Genomic DNA, 18247 nt, shown 5'->3' with positions numbered 1-18247 from the left:
AACAAATAACATTAGAAATCCCTTTATTCAAATGTTTATGATAAATGTTATCCGATGCTTTAAAACGGGATTAAATAAATATACATATTAAAAAGCCAGGGGAAGCAAAACTTGCGTACACGCAACCTTCTAATTGTCGAGATAGTGCATCTCTCTCCAGCGGCGCATGCCGTCCCGCTCGCACGAGCAGCTGTCACTCGTATGACGAATCACTTTGTCATTCTGACAGCTTTTTGTACGTCAATTGTAATTCTCACCCTTTTTGATGGAATATGAATAATAAAATAAAAAAAGTGAGGCGCATTCGGCGTGGAATTATACATTTGGATAAATAGCAGGTTTGAGAGATACTAATATGTTTTTATAACTTGAGAATATGTTTAGGTGTTACGGTTGTTGCAGAATGTCCGCGCTAATGTAGGGTTTGTGAACGATTTTCTCATCAGAAAATATAACGAGCAAGATGACAGGTTTCTTTACGATGGAACGTGCCGACAAACAAGGTAAATACCAATAGCCTTAAGGATGGTGTGATAAAAACTTTTGTAAGTTGAAACGACAAAAGTGCTTGTCATCAAAAGTGACAGGATCGTACACTAATTTTTACAAATGTATCATTAGTTGTAAAAGTGCATAGAAATCAGAGGAACCATGTCATCAATTTAAAACCGTGGGTTTCTGAGACATCATCTTTTAAAACATATTATTTTCTTTGTTTTGCCAATGACATGAATATGTTTTATACATAGATTTTTGTCTATTTATGGTCTTAGCATATATAGGAGGAGCACATTGTATATGAAAGTTTAGTAAAAACTACTTTTGACTTTAAAATTGTAAACTTTTAATCTATTGTGTCGTATTTATTGTATTAAATTGGAATAATTCAAACTAGTATTATTTAAACGTTTACAAAAACCTCTCAGTCGAAATTTTACAAATGCCTTCAATAGTTCTAACTCTGTCCCCAAACAAACAGACAATCACGCTGTTATCCCGACAATTACTACGGTTGGATGCAAAAAAAATTGGAAAGGGTTGAACAATACCGTGTCACCCTGTATTACAATTTCTTTGTGCTCGTATGGGATCTAATTCTTTTATTTATTTGTATGAAGCGACGCGGATGGGTCGCCGCTTTGTCGACATCTCGCTTTTTATTTATTACGTCTTGCGTTCTCTTGCGCGCCATTTAACATGGTTGTGTATAAAGAGAACGAATTTGTTGTAAATATAATTATTGATGGATGTGTACTTGACTTGATGTTTGATGTTACGTTAAGTCATTGAAATAACATCGCGGTGAGAATCAAAGGCGGACTACTTTGATCTTATTACGTGTTCTGATTAATGTGTGAAATAAAAACAGCGTTTAAATATTTTAACTATGATAATATGTCAACATCAACACGTTAAAATTTTAATGATCTTTGATAAAATATAAATTCGTCATAAAATTGACAATTAAGATTAATTGCTTTAGATAATTTTAACATAAATAAGTCGAATTACATTTGTTTTATTGAATCTTTTTCTGATACACTTCAATCAAATTCTAGTGACGTACAAATACGATGTGCTAACAACCTAACCCAACATCGTGCGATCAATTTCTAAATGAGTAGGTCGACAGCAACCAATCATGTCCCTGGAGTCCTGACGAAGGCGCCGTGAGCCCAGCGCGAGGACCACGCCCCGAGGGCGCCGCGCCCTCGCCTAATCTAATATTAAATACCTTCCGATATTAGATACAAAGTGAGCATTCACAGAATTTAATAATCCCACTCTGGTGTAGCTTGCTCACTCGACCCGCTAGCCGCGTCTCCTTCCCGCATGAATTATTAACAACAGTTTTATGATAAGAGTGATCGGTGTGAGTGGCGGCCGCACGTGAGGTGCACACCGATGCGGTGTAAGCGCCGGCCTCGAAGGAAAAACGCCGGGAAATCGTTGCCGGTTAATATTTTATCGTTTTCGATACTCCGTCGAGTTATGTAATAGCGCTGGCTCCCTGGTCATTTTCAATTTTGTGACTGAAATATTGATGCACCGGAGCGCCCCCAGAGGTCGCGGAGAGCGCTATATGTTACTGGAAGTGATTGATCGCATTAAAGTTACAATCATCTCACCATTTACAATGCCCTATAAAAACTTATAAAGTATCAAAAGCTTTCAAAGTCCCGTATACTTTAATATGAACGTAGGCGCAACACTTTGTCATAATAATTCCTCTGACAAACATCTCATTGTATCAAAATGTATCGATTATCAGACGTCTCTTTTCACTCATCGTCTCTTTTTTAAGTTATTAACAAGTGGTCTAAATGATAACACAACTATACATACTAAACTCATTAACAATTACGATACTTTTGTACTAAATCAAGTGTGAATAAACAAATGAATTAATCAAAACAATTCAGTGTAAAAATACATAAAATTAAAAGTAACGCGACAGACAAGCGTGCGAGTAACTAATCAATTGCCGCGTTTCGTTCCATCAGTTAGTGAGCGGAGCGCGCAGCATGGCGTGGCGAACAATTAATGTTCGGTTTCATAAGTTTTACGGTCTACTGTTTAAAATAGTCTACTTTACTGTTTAGTAACTAGTAAATAACTAGTTATCATATGTAAAATTATATGTTACATAGATATCATAGTTTGCAAACAAGTCCAAAGTGAAACGAATGAAAATTCTTTCAAATTTGACTTAAGTAAATCCAAACCTTGACTAAAATAACGAAACTACACAAATAACAGAATAATAAACTCAAACAAATAACTGAACTTGAGATGATATTGAAGAAAACTGAATTGTAATGTTAATTTTGAGTAATGTTTTCTGTGAATTTCCACTGTCGAAACACATGTACAAAAACATGTTATTTCAATTTTTGATAGTTGTATATTAAACATGTGTCCATGCTAGTTAGTGTTTCTGCAATGAAAACCATCATAAATGCGACTGTTTGGATGGATGTTTGTTTGAAGGTATCTCCAGAATGGCTAACCGGAAATCGTTGAAATGTGCAATAAATGTAGAATATAGTCTGGAAGAAAACATAGGCTACTTATTAAGTTCATTTTAATTCCATGCAGGCGGAGTCGCGGGCAACAGCTAGTTAACATTAAAACACAAGTTAGATTTCTAACAGCACTTAAGACAATATGATCATGAACTATTACAAGGTAACTTCTAGACAGACATCAATCTTTTGATATGAAGACAACGTAACTATTAATTTTACCTAACCGCATCATACTTTGAATCATTATATTTTCTTAGAAACACTTAATAATAAAAGATAAAGATAAATAAATAATAAAGTTTACACGAAGACTACACTTAAGACGTAATTTCTATATAACTGAACGAATCCGTTGCACAAATGACACGTGTCATATACATAATGTTTGTCATAATTATAGTTAAAATATTGTCATGTCTTAGAATTATCATAATATTTATAAACATTTATCAAGGTTTAAATTGCAGTTTTATTTAAATTTACCTCAGATCTATTTATACATTACTTACTAGCTGTTGTCCGCAACTGCGTCCGTACCGAATTAAAAAATAAATTAGCCTCATGTATTCTTCAAGACTGTGTTCTACATCTATGTCAAATTTCATCGATAGGCGCAACACTAGCCTTACTAAAATGTCGACTTTTGTGTTCCTTCACTAATCATTCTGACACTGGACTTTGTAACGAAAGCACATCATTCGCGGCAAACGATTCTAACTAATATTGTCTAGAACTCCTAACAAACATCCATCCATCGATCCATATTCTTGGAGCAATTCCATAAATGGTTATTACAATTTTATAAGATTTCGTACCTTTGATCGTATTCAATGATCTAAAGATGTCTAGATTAGATTATGCGAGTGCGTTAGACCCGGATGAGGCTAGAGAATTCAAGACACATCTGCGGCCAGCGGGCAGCGGGCACCGGTCACTATCCGCGAGCTGAATGCACAACGAGCTGCGCCTCTTTGGGGGAATTATGACGAAAATCGACTCGGACACCATCGGATACTCGGGGACGATAATTTTATTTATAACCACTCGCCGCCTCCCCGTCGTAATATGCTAACGAAATAAAATTACATCGTCTTATTACAGTTACATTTCTATTGACAATTATACAAGTATCAGGTTATCATTAAGTTAGGTTTTACGTTCGATAATAGATTACTGAGAACTTTTTGAAGAACTTTCATGATCAGTGAGCTGACTGAATTTAGCAGCTTTTAAATATGACCAACTTTATTTTCTTAAATAAAAGATACTAAATTGAACGTTGAAAGATGAAAATACATAGTTGAATTGATAATAATTTACAGTATGCTTGATATGAACATTTTCATGTAACTGCCTGGTTATAATTAGGTACGCATATAAGGTATTAAATATTGATGGCATTGCACTTAACAGCAACAAAGGCGATTGCGCGCTTTCGTGAATTTTAAATAAGGTCTGCGCGATCAGCAATTAGCGGAATCATCTCGTCTCATCCGAATTTCATCGCATAATTGTCAGTTATAATTGAAAAACGCAATTACTGCGGCGCCGGAGCGCGCGCCGGTTAATTAATATTAAATTCGCAAATAATCGCCGCGACCCCCTCCCCCGGGAGGACGGGAGGGACTGATTGAATTATAGGGAAATTTTGAATTTTGAATAATTCACGGCGTCGAGTTAGCCCTTTACGGCAGCAGTGCGGGGGCCTTGCGGTGGGCATACGGCGTACAGGGGGCGCGGTGGGCGCGGCGGGCGACGCCCCGTCTCCGATTTATAATTACGTGTGTAAATTTATTTACGTCTGCCTCTCTGTCTCTTAGCGACATTGAAAATAATACATCAATTGTCCTAAACTAGACAAAGGTAAGGTGAATGGTTTCTACTCGGAATTCACAGCAAGAGAGCAACTTGCATACCAAAATATAGTCTGGGCTATTTGAATAGTTTAGTATTTTAGATATTTGCATTATCTATACTAACACATTGTTATAGTTTTTATGGTACAATGTTAGCATTTATATGTTTAAAGTATTTACTAACATATTCTACTAAAGAACATTTATTAACTAATAAAAATAAAACGCAAAGATAGGATCAAATCAGCAGCTATCAAGTAAGAAATAAAGATCCAGATACTTGCATAAATATTCCATTGAATATAAATGCAAGTGTCATTAACGTGAGGGAGTTAATAATTTAAAAAAAACTATACTCGATCAATTAAAACGTTTTCTATATTGAATAAAAAAAGGACTGGCAATTACAAACCATTTAACCTGTGAAGTAAAAAAACTCATATTATCATTGCGCATCTGTACTTCATTGGCCAATGTTGCATTTAAAAATAAACGAATGTGGACATCATTTACATTGTAAATAGATTAAATGGAATTCAAGAAATGTTAAATATAAAAGTTTCTATTTAACTTAAAAATTTATTTTAGTTTTGTTTTTTAGAAAAAAAAGCAATCGCTAGGCTTAAAAAGTTTTAGATTAAAAATTAGCGAGTCTTCGTACGTCAGGATAGAGGAATAATTAAATTGTAACAATTATGTGCAAATGGTGTAACGCAGTTCGCCAAAATTCAATTTCGTTCATTTCACAATGGCCGGCGACGAAGTGCGACAAACCAAACAATTACACAAACCTGTTTCGAAAGCATAATTTTTTCAACGAAAAACTACGTGGAAATGCTGGAAAAAAATGGCAACACCGATCGCTGATGCTTTGTTAGTTTTCGCGCCAACGCGCTACCCATTTTTGACAGCTGTCAAAAGCCGCGTTTGTGATTGCGTCTTTTGTGAAATCACACCTTTATTCGTTTGATTTTTTCCATAACATTTTCAACGTTCACAATGACTGGCTGTCATTTTTAAACAGATAGCCGCTGGCCGGTATGCACAGATAGAGTTTACATTACTGTTTTCTTGTATGGTCGCGGTGAAATAGATAGGAAATGGTAAAATAGTACTTCAATGTTAGTTTTATTATGAAGATGTTAGTATTCTATTCGCCATAAATAAAACTGCTAATTTAAAGTTGTCCTAACCTATTACTTTTTGTTTTTATTATGAAAAAATCTAAATAAATTTATTCTACGCAGCAATCAGTAATCCGCGCCGACGTCATATTCTTAGAATTACTTAGTTGTGAGTCAATGGCCCACCATTTGAATAATACACAATGTAATCCCACACAAATTACGAGGCCCGCGGATTGATGATAATCGCGTGGTGATGTTGTGTGTCGATATGCGTCACGCCGGCGCAGCGGCGGCGGCAGCGCCGGCTGGCTCATTTCAATGTGTATTGTGCGCGCCCGCGGGCTCCAAACGTCTTAACGTCTTTCAATGAACACCCATCGGTCATTTACGTGCATGCGAGAGACGGATGACAATCGCTCGAGCCACGAGGCGGCGAGCGACGCGCCGAGTGATCCTGACAGCGCGGCTCGTGTGTCTCTCCATTTTTTCTCAACGAAGAAAGGTGAGACCCGATTGTAAGTCGACGATGTATCGCTGTCAGTTTTGAATTGGCTCTTGAAGGGTGTTGACGCGTCGCGTCGGATCTAGATCGGCGTGTGGACATGTTAATTGCCGGGCGGGGGCGCAAACAGGCCGACTTGAGACGTTAAATAGGCGCGCATCGCGACCTCTGCCCTTTTAATTACTGAATGTCTTGTCGACGAGCCTCGTGTTATTGATTGGCGGCTGATGACACTACTACACTTGTAGTTAAGTTCATCGAAAGCTATTTTTTATTACGTAAGATTATGATGGGATAAGTTATAAGATCTTAAGCGGAGTCAAGCCCCTAACCATTCTCTGAATTATGAGTACTTCTAATACGTTATTCTTATCATGGTATAGTTATTGTAGCATGGTATAAGTATTGTGTGAGGTGAGTGTATAGAATGAAGCAGTGGGTTACCTGGATCCGTGGCGTCGAGGGTCTGCGGAGGGGGCTGTCCGAGCGGGCCCGGCGTGCCTCCCGAGCCCGGCGACCGCACGTCGTCCGTCGCAGCACCGCCGTACGAGAGCGACGATGAGGGCGGCCTCTGCGCAAAATAACACAGACTAATAAACAAAAGATCACGCAGCACATATATTAAACAATCATTTTATCACTTAGGTCAGGTTAGCGCAGAGATGGACATGACAAACTTGATAATATCCCCGTTGCAGTCACAAGTTCTTATTTTACAAATAATATTGTTAAATATAAATAAACTGTTATAATGGTATAAGCCGCAGAGAATCCTTTGAACTTATATGTACTGCGGTTACACCAACAATTTTATTCAAAGTGAACGTGTTAACCCAATCTGATACGCAAATAGAGTCACACATGTGACAGGCATAGCGCGCTCCTGCGCCATTCCTAATGCTGTAAACATTCCGAGGTTGCTTCGTAACGGTCGACGGCGCGGCCGTAACATTATGAATGGACGAAAGTAGAGGCGAGTTGGTATTTTACACACGGAGCAGAGCCAGGAGCGCGGCTAATGAGCTGGAGCACACGCCAACTGCTCATTACTATGCGCCGGCGCATCAGGGTTACCAGTTTTAACAAATTTACCCAAAATTTCGGCAAAAAACTCTTGTTAATGTAATCATAACCAGTGTTAAAAATTGTGAATAGCAAATTATTGTTTTAGTCAAATATGTTGTTTGTTTTGATATGATGGCAACCATGGGTGTTAGTAAAGTTTACGGTCCTCGTCGGTTGGTAATAGGCCAAGTGAAATCAGGAAATGGTTGCGTATCGGCGATCGCTCGAGGAAGTCTATCCAGCTTGCGAAAGTGCATTAAGTTTGTCATTTAGCTCGGCTGGAGCGATGTGATGGCTAGATATACAATCACAGATCAGACCACTGGCGACGTAGGTTTGTCCGACTGCACCTTTATTGGCATACATAATAATAAAGTTGCCTGCGCGTTGCGTAACGCGTGAAGTCGCTTTCTTCACAGTTGATGTCCAGTTACCTCGGTCATACTATGTGTAATTCCTAGATAGTAAACTTGAGAGTCTTTTAGAATGTCTGTTTAATATTAGCAAAATATACAGAACGTATGTAAATGTTAATAAGTTTCTTAGATGTAAGATCAACTTCTAAGACTTGAATCTTTATGTTTCAATTAAGAACACCAAAAGTCAATTATGTGAAATGCGCAATCCTCGACCACCACGCAACACCTAACGATCATTAGCGCTTACACTCAATTTCACGATTAGTGAGCAATTAAAGCGCTGTTTTTTCGGTGATTACAGCGCTGCACGCGCTACAGAGACTGCCTCATATAATCCGATATCTTTGGTTGCATCATGAAAAATCAAACCACATTAAATATTTTTATCACTAAATTAAAAGAGTAAATGTTACATTATGTGGACCGCAAAAGTATTCACCCTCATGAGTCGGAAATTGTAACGATGCAAAATGTGTGTGAGACGCCGCGGAAATAGAACACGCGCTGCTTCGCTGGCAATTCCAATAATCGTTAAAGAGGAGTACCGCTGTGGCAGGGGAGGGAAGGGCAGGGTAGGGGGACGAGGAGCAGATGTCGGACTCGCCCGACACTTTCAATTACACGGCCACGGCTGATACTCCTCAGCTCTGTCTCAATTTGAATATCGAACAGATGCTCCCGAGATCTACAGGTAACATAATTGCAGTATTTTTATAGCGTGACTTGTTATACTAGCTCACTCCAGTTTGATTAGTACAGCTTGTATAACATTTTCTTCAATAGTTAAGTATTACTTGTTTGTTACTTTAAATTCTAAGGCTAAGTGAGACAGGAAAGGTCGATCAGAAGATATTGGTTGAGGTAAGAAAGGAACAAAGCATGTCTCATAGACAAACCATGTATAGGTTATAAAAAGTTAGAGTATGCGCGTAGTTTATGAATAATTGATATCGAAGTGATGGCTGGAATGGTTTTATTAATTAAGTGAACTTTTAGCACAAATGTGTTTAACAGTTTGTTTTTTGAGAGCGTATTGTAGCGGAAGTGTCGGCGCTAATGGGCCGCATTCACACCATATGCGAGAATCAAAAATGACTTATTCCCGACTCTCATCATTACGAGGCCCCTTTTATTGTTATAATTTTGTTTACACACGTCACTGGGGCCGGTAATTTGGCGTCGTTAGCGAAAACGCCGGCATTTGGTTAACGATAACGAGTAACGAATAGCAAAAACACCTTTCCTTATAATTATTTATCAATAAATATGTTCTCGCTGTGACGATATCGACACGCGATATGTCCGTTTTTGTTGTCAGGTGTGTAGTTTCTACAGAATATGTATATTTTTACTAGTTGCCGTCCGCGACCCCGTCGCGCGGGATATAAAAAACAACTAGTAGCCTATGTGCTCTTAAAGACAAAGCTCCATGTCTATGCCACATTTCAGTGAGATCCTTACAGCCGTTCTGGAGATACATACAAATAAACATCCATCCATCTAAACATTTATAATATTAGTAAGAAGTAAGATATACTACTTTTAACAAGTTGAAACTCTTTTTAAATAGTGGTTTTACACTTTGATACCTGATCAGTGTAGGTGTCGCGGCGATACAGCGATGGCCGCATCATTACAAGGCGGGGTCAGGTCCACTATTGGTAATTCGGTACTGCGAGTTACGAGTACGACTACATTGTATGTTGGGTCGTGGGTTCGATTCCTGGAAGGGGAGTGGCACCGTTTTTCGGGTGAAAGTTTTTTTGCGATCGCGCGAGAACGAGTTTCGTGTTTTTATATTTAATGTCTCGTCACCCGAGTAACAATGCAGCGAGATGAGACCTTAAATGATGAGAAATGTTCATTGAACTGCGTGATGTCATAAAGTGACTCATGCACGAATCAAATGATTGAAACTAGCTCGTGTTGATAGCGGCCCTTAAATAATTGTTATATTAAAACTTATGAGATTTGATTGTAATTATTGACATCTATTATTAATTAATTGACTTTATGTACTAACAGCTAAGCCCGCGACTTCGTCCGCGAATTAAAAAGGAAATTTAATTTGTAGCTTATATGTTCTTCCAGACTATGTTCTACATTCATACCAAATTTAATCGAGATCAGTTGAGCGTGTCCTGAAGATATCTTCTAACAAACGCTAATCCATCTAAACATTCACATTTATAATAGGTATTAATAACGTGTCTCGTTAATTCCGAATTGACTTTCAGAAAGTCAACCTTAACTATCATAGTGGCTGTCGCAACTAAACAGATTGCTCATAAAAAACTTAGAGACTTTAACTAACTATGCCTCAATTGTTTGCCAAAACATCTGACACCTTAAGATCGGAGTGCATGCACAAAAGCAATGCACTTATCGCCTAATTATCCGCGATCACGTGACATGCAGGCTGACTGTCGTGCTCGTGCCGGCCGCGGCGCGTGCGCGGTGTCGGATGACGTGGGAACAGCCTCCCACGTCACACGACACGTCATCCAACACGTCACGGGACACGCCCTCAGATTGACATCGAGGGAGATTAGATGCGATTATTGTGTTACTGTATAATTTGATAGTTATGATAGATGGAGATTAGTTAATGAGCCGAAATAAAAAAAAATACTCAAGAGAGAGTTTACATTACTTTTAATTTCAAATTTAGAATTGTCGTAAACTTTTCCACGTCTTTAAAATTCGAATGAAGAAAACAATAAGACATACATTTTAAAGATAGCAGAATTATCGGAGACGCGGTGCAAAGCATCCCCTGTCGCGACTGACCAACCCCCAGGGCTGCGGGACGGGGGCACGCGGGGCAGGGGCGGGGGGCGGAGGGGCAGCAACTCGACTTTTCCATTACCATTAATTCTCCAAATGAGAGTTTACTTTCGTGTCATCTTGAGAGGTCATATGTCTTAATGTAGCGTTTCTTTTGTTTTTCTCCTTCCGAGAAACAAACAAATGCGACCGGTGCTTTTAAAGGTCATCCATGTTCCTTCGTATATTTAGCCTAGTATAGTCTTTGCCGTGGTTTTTTTTATTAAAAATAATAAAATATTATTTGTAAACAACTGAATGAACAAGATGATTTAGAATAACTCAAGCAGCTTGTTTAAGACTCAAGTTTGTATCAAAATCTTACTAATATTATAAATGCGAATGTTTGGATGGATGTTTGTTTGAAGGTATCTTCGGAACGGCTCAATGAATATTGAAGAATTTTGACATAGATGTAGAACATAGTCTGGAAGAACATATATGCTACTTATAAAGTTTTAAAACTTAACAACATAAACAATATAACTTGTATCTATTTGAATATGATATATCATTACAAAATCTAATCACTGACAGACGGACAGTAACACCGGATTTTATTATAAGCATACATAAATAATGCGGACAATTAGCTGTTGGTACGTGACGCGGTGTGACATAAGTCGCGACGCCCGGCCGTGCGCGTCATCACACTAACACTACTTAGTACTCATTCCCCTACACTAAGTACAGGAAGTCTTACTTAGTATTTGTCTATAGTAAGAATTACTGGATATTTTGAGCAGTTTAATGTTTTTTTTTGTCTTAAATTTGAAAGTTTCTTTGTATGATTTGTTATTGATACACGTTTCACATATGTTCTGAATGACTTTAAGTGTTTTTATGTTTTTTGATGTTCATTTTGCATTTCTTTGTAATTCAAATATTTTACAAGTAATACGCGTTCATAACTAATGATTTGATGTAAATTTAAATAGAGAATTAAAAGTTGTAACTTTATTTGTGAGTAAATAAATTGTGACAGACAGACAGTATTCAATATGTACGTAAACATAATGGTCGCGGCTAGTCAAGGTCGAATTTTATTGTCCCTTAATCTATAACCGTGATATGGGTGCGGTTTTACGGTGATCCGTGATCATAATTATAACGAGGTCCGAGGCGCCTGCGGGTCGACGACCTCATGGGAAAGTCGACATTTAAACAAATCGTACGTGACGTTTTTATTATATTCTATTTAACTCTTATCACAAGGGAGTAGCGGCTAAATTCGCTAGTTCCGCGACCTCGTTTTAGGTAGTCGGTTATCTATCAAGTGTTTTCGCGTATCGGGATGTGAAGTGTTTGTTATTTTTTTCGTCGGAATCCGTCACTATGGCCCAATTCTCATCGTGCTCGGCCGCATTGCTCTTGTAGGGAATTTGGTGAATTTCGTTCGACGTTTTGTCAAGTTACTAAGAAATTATTCGAGATAACATCATTGGGGTTTGGAGTGCACACTCGAGTTTAAGTTTGCCAATTTTAATGTTGCAATGTTCACAGAATCAGTGTAGTATACATCTTCTGAGAACACGTAAAGCGTTTTAACGCGACCTCGCCGTAGTATCAGATAATGTACACTATAGTAACTTGCTGTTATTGTTTATTAAAATCAAGATATTTATTTCTTAAGAGTACTTCATGTATTGTACCAAATAATAAGAATATTTATCTTCTACAAAATAAATGACATAAGGTAGAGTTTGTAAGACGCAAGTTCTATTCGTTTCCAAACTAATTACAAAACATTTAATTAAAGTTTAGAAAATGTAATTACGAAACCTAATACACGTCGACTTAACGAGCATAAAGTTAAAAATTCACGATCAACCGAGCAGATACTAGTCGATGGTAAAGATTTTCCAAATGATAAGAGTGTCGGCCGGTGCGGGCGCGCGGGGCGGCTGCGCGGGCCGCGGGCGGGGGATGAGATCTCGCAGATAGCGGGTAAAGGACACCTTGATTGAACGGACCGGACAACGCAAGATAAGGCTACACTATTTGCATATTAAATAAGACAATATTAATTTTCCCGCCGTTCTCCCGAGCTCCCCGCGTCCAGATACACTCCGCTTACATGGAAATTCGATTTTAATTTCGCAAAGTATTCTAGAATCTGACAACGCACTAGAACGAAGACAAATCTAGAGATTTAAACAACTTTTAAATGCTAAGTGCAGCACTGTCTAAAAAGGTTCGGTTACTTGGTTTCTATAAATAAGATAAGTCGAAATTAAAACTTAAGAGTAAATGTCTTAAATGCTTTTAAATAAATTCATGATAAGATCAGGCAACAAATATCATAAATTGAACGTTGAAATAACTAGCCGATACGGTTTTAATTATTTTTTTTAGGTATTTAATGATGAATTCAAGTCTTGGGAATGTCGTTCTTCGAACAACAAAGTCGGTTCCTGTACTCTTCCCGATGATGTACATAATCTACAACAAGCGGGATAACTATCCACGTATAATAATAACAATATAACAATGTGAAACTAAGCGTCGACCAGAGAAAAAAAAATTAGGACAAACATTCAATAGCTAATCAAGAATAATTGTGTTGTAATAACAACAGCGGAGGGTCGCCGCGATGCCATTGTGTGGTAACCAGAGCCGCGGCAACCCTTCGCCCGCCGCCCGCCAGCCGCCAGCCGCCAGCCACCGCCCGGCGTCCCCGGCGGCCCGGGGGAGGACGTGTGAAAGAAAACATATTGGGCCTGCTTTTGACGGCTCCCCGTATATTGTTTTACGCTCTCTGCGTATGAATGACTTGTATGTACTCCAATTGATTTTTATTTGATGCATTTAATCAAAATGCCCTCGACTGTTTGCTTTGTTTGTTGTTTTAAAGATTTGTAAAGTATGTTTTTGACATTTACTAAAGGGTTCCCTAAGCAAATACTCGATTTGAGAGTCAATTACTCACAAGGATTTTCTTTATTTTAAAAACAAACAGTTGGGACTGAAAAAGAGCTTTAAATGTCACTAACATGAATATAATTAAGGGTTGAATAAATTACAAAGTAAATAATTATTAGTAAAGGTGTAATGGTGTGACAGAGCGGACGCGCGAGGAGAGGACGCCGCAAAAAGTGCAGCAAAGCTCTCGTTAACTAAACGCATTCTATAGGACGCGGCGCGGCGTCCTGCGGCGTCCCGCGGCGTCCTACGGGGAAGGATTGTTGCGCCCGATTCATTCCTTCTATTTGTCTGACTGCGTTTTTCCAGTCATAAATGAATCCGAGCACCACCCGGTGCTTTTTTATCGTTCATAACTATTATTGGTGTCAAATTGACTATAACTCGTGCAAACAGTAAAGAGTCGTGTCATAGACAAGCTTGTAGCATTGTCTTAGTTTACATATGAATAATTTTTAATACGTTAACTAAGTCTGCAACTTGCAAGGCACGTAGAGACGTTGGTCGCTAGTGCAAATGCTTAATAAGTTAGTAGAAGTGTTGGAGTTTCAGACGCGGCGCAGACTGACATTGCGCCTGACTATTAATTCAAACTTAAAGTAGATATGCATACGATGGCTAACACACATCATTAGTAATGCGATGTAACGGAACGGGAGGGTATAAATAATTCAGGAACCGTAACGCACGGTCAAGCGCTCGCCGGGCGCTTCCTACAGGGTTTCCGGCGACGTCTAATTGAATCTTTAATACTATTTTTATTGTGTTGTTATTTAAATGAGATCGTCTGCGGATTGCGGGTGACGCTATTAGCTAAGGGACGCTTAATTACTTACAATCTGTGCTGACTATTCTCACTTCCAGAGATTTCAGTTTCCGCAATTTTACACTGCAGTGAGTCTAATGGATGTCAAAACAATATTGAATAATTCTAATAAACATATTTCACATCAGTCATTACAATTTATGATATATATATTTCTGGAAGTGTCATCAAATTTATAATTTAGTTGAACAGTAAAATAACAATCAAATAATAGTCATGAGTATTGGAAATAACAATAAAATCGAACACCAAGAAACTATCTCACGATGAATGAAAGCTATATCAATAGAGTACTCAATTTAGAGAATAACAGTTTATTGGTGAACAGTAAAAAGCTTGGCTTCCCTCCAGCGGACGTTTTAGCTGGCGTAGTTGTGGCAGGAGCGGAAACCAGCTCGCAGCGGACTGCGGCGAGGACTATTTACTGAATCCAAGAACAAAACGCCGGAGCACATATTAAAAGTAGTCGCGTCCGTCAATAGAGCGCGGCGACGACGGGACTCAATGGGCTTTTTACGGAGCTCTCTTTGTGGGCGGCTTAAAGGGTTTCGCGACAATGCGGCCTCGGCTTAATTAACCGGAGCTTAAAGCTTAATTGTAAGTGCAGTTAAGCCGGGGAACACGTGTCGGGGCCGCGCCCGCTGCTCCGGCATTCATATTGAAATTTTCAACATCTTTGATTCTGGTACACATTGTAAGGATCAGCCGGATTGTGGTAAGACTTACGCAGCGCTTTCTAACGGTCATATTTCTCTTTCATTCACATCACGCTTAGGAACATCGATATTGTTTATTTATTCAAATAAAACTTTATAATTTAAATTTAATTGATTGATATAATTTAATATTTTAACAATCAATATTATGTAAATATTTAAACATCTCATATGTAGTTGTCTTATGTGTAAGTGTTAAATATACATGAATACATAATCACTTAACAACAGTTGACTCATCGTTATTACAAGCATACCATAGCATGGAAAGACGAAGCTAAATGCAATTGTTAAAGTAGTTTAAGCATATCGACAATCAGCACAAAACGCAGTGGCTCGTAATCGAGTCTGACGGTCGGGTTTTGTAGCAATGCGTGGTACTGCAGGCTGCTAGTGCGAGCGGCAAACATTCCGCATTTATCTGACCGACACAGGCGCCGCAACGCGCTCAGCCGCGCTCGCCCTCGCCTAAACCTTCTTTATTAATCCTTATTTACAACCGCGAGCAATTTACAGGAAAACCAAACAACAATTACTGCACAAAAACAAATAAGAGGAAAAATCATTAGGGGAGCGCGCCGAGGGGATGATTACAAAGGAAAACACGGCGCGGTGGAGTGGCGCGGTCATTATTTGCCGATTGCCGGCGGCCGGGTAGCGGGTTCGACAATGCGCCCGTGAGATTACTCCTGTCGCCTGTCAGCCTGACGTCACGCCTAGGCTGCGGGGGCGGGGAGCGGGGTGCGGAGCGCTGTTTGGACAACCACCGTCGTGTCAACAAGAGGTGCGGTCACTAACACCTCGCCTGTGAACCTTTCTTATTAACTACAGCTACACGACTTAGAAACTGTGAATACATCCTGGCCTAGATAAATGGTTACCACAATCTATTGTGTCTGCCAGACCAATTTCTTTAAAACAATTATTCTTAGACATGTAAAGTAAAAAGAATTGTACTTATGAAAAGCGTATCGAAGTTCAATATACATAAAACTTAATCCCATAAATAATAAACCCCTCGAATACAAACTTGGTCTAATTACAATCGATGCTATTGAACGGTAAATAGTAATTTAAAACTGCGAAATGAAAGCCAAAGCTGTATTCGTTCACCGCACAATGGAGGAACTCTTTACCGTTACCAAAGAGGGTAGGCAGGGTCTAAGCGAGGGCGGAGGGCGAGACAAAAGGCGAAATCTATGAGAGGTGTCGGGTTGCACGCGCTGCTTCATACACCATACAAACCTGCCATTGAATACGAATGAATGCAATATAAGAACGGTAAACGGTTTAGCAAACGTTGCCAGTTATAGTACCTTTAAGGTAACTAACAATTTATCCAAATTTCGAAATGTATAAAATTATCAACGGTTGTTCTCTGATTCGAAATTCAAGACATATAACATGACTTCAATATATTCGTATATAAAAATATAAATTGTATGTTTGTCCTTACTTCTTACGTAGGTATACTAAGTTATTCGTTTAAGCCTGTGTACATTATAGTACCTATTCTGGGAAGGCAGTAAGTTGAGGAGAGTCATTTAGTCAGCGCGGAGATGCACTCGATTGGTATCAATCCGAGGCGTGCTGGTGATTATGCAAATGCGACGCCGCGCAAATTGCCCGCTTCCATAAAAACATTGACATTTAAAGGTTATGTTAAGTGCTACAGACACACAGACAGACACAGTATCAACGGGTCAATGACACCTTTGAACGATTGCCAAAGTGTTTACAATAAGGAATACGTCTTTCATTTGTTTAGGTATAAAGAATTCACAATATAACGTGTAAAGGCCTTTTAAATGTGGCCATAGATAAAAAATTAACGCGTTAATCATTATATTACTTTCAGCAAACATTTTCATAAAAATATTTCCAATAGTCAAGAAACAAAACTCCTAAAACGTCGCACATCAAAACAAAATCTAACAAATGTGCGAATCTTTAAAACAATATAAATAAATATAAGTTACAAGGAGATATACAAAGAGGTTGTCGCGTAAAAGCAAAACAGAGTTAAACATATAAAAATAAAGTTTGTTCAATATCTGGGGAAGTTTGCAAAGAGATGATTGAAACAAAGACGGTAGGAGCGAGCACGTCGCCTCGCCTCGCCTCGCCTCGCCCTAAGTGTATTAAACCGCACAAACTTTCCTAAAAAGTGAAAGGAGACAAAGTGAAATAATATAAATACTTTCAATAATAAAAACTTGATATCGGCACAAGTTTTGTTTTAACGTGTGGTGCAAGTCACAAGCGAATTTATTAACACAATTCTTAATCCTTATAATATAAAGATTCTCGACTATTTCTGTTGACTTTTATCATAAATAAATGGTTTATATTTGATTGTGATAGATGTTTTATTATAATTACACTCAAATTTAACATTTAAACACAATTAAAGTAATTCAATAAAAATAAATTTCACCATTGCAAGCACAATTTCGACTATGTATAAAATATTAGCTGTCGCCCGATAATCTGTCGGCGGGAAATTAAATAAAACTTAGTATGCGTATGTATGCCTATGAATTCTTCCAGTCTATGTTCTACAACTGTGCCAAATATCTAACAAGCATCAATACATCAATGCAATCGCTAACGCTTGTAATTTGTTCGGCAGGTTAAGAACACGAGACGAGACATTTTAGATGTAAGATAATGAGAAAGAATTGAGAGACGGGAATGGAAATGAAACTGTACCAGAACTGAGGCGCGAAGAAACAATCGTAAAGAACAAATATACTTAGTGATATGTAATACACAAGATTTTATCTTTAAATATACATAGATGTAAATTAAATGAGAATCTGAAATTATCTGAAAATACTTTTAAGATGAAAGAAAAAGTTGGCAAGACAAAGTTTGTCTAAAGAGACAATCTCCAACAGAAATCAATCTGACACAAGCAGGTGACGGTCTGACGGCCGGCCGGGGATCTGACAATTTT

General features: G+C 38.4%; 1 protein-coding gene and 1 long non-coding RNA gene across 6 annotated transcripts in view; one reads left to right on the top strand and one right to left on the bottom strand.

Moving 5' to 3' along the window:
- Positions 1–18247, bottom strand: part of hth (Meis homeobox homothorax) — a 210078-nt gene that overhangs the window by 143533 nt on the left and 48298 nt on the right. For all 5 annotated transcript variants that reach the window (XM_013315320.1, XM_013315323.1, XM_013315321.1 and 2 more), the window contains exon 6: positions 6959–7085. In XM_013315320.1, coding sequence (XP_013170774.1) covers positions 6959–7085 — 127 coding nt within the window. The remainder of the gene's footprint in view (positions 1–6958; positions 7086–18247) is intronic.
- LOC106120115 (uncharacterized) lies at positions 247–18026 on the top strand. The gene is made up of 3 exons (XR_001227987.1): positions 247–338; positions 403–503; positions 17921–18026. It is a non-coding gene; the product is annotated as an uncharacterized LOC106120115 (long non-coding RNA).

Source organism: Papilio xuthus, unplaced genomic scaffold (assembly GCF_000836235.2).
Source record: "Papilio xuthus unplaced genomic scaffold, Pxut_1.1 DF826961.1, whole genome shotgun sequence".
Lineage (NCBI taxonomy): Eukaryota > Metazoa > Arthropoda > Insecta > Lepidoptera > Papilionidae > Papilio > Papilio xuthus.
Note: the sequence above shows the minus strand (reverse complement) of the source record. Positions and strands in the feature narration are given on the sequence as shown.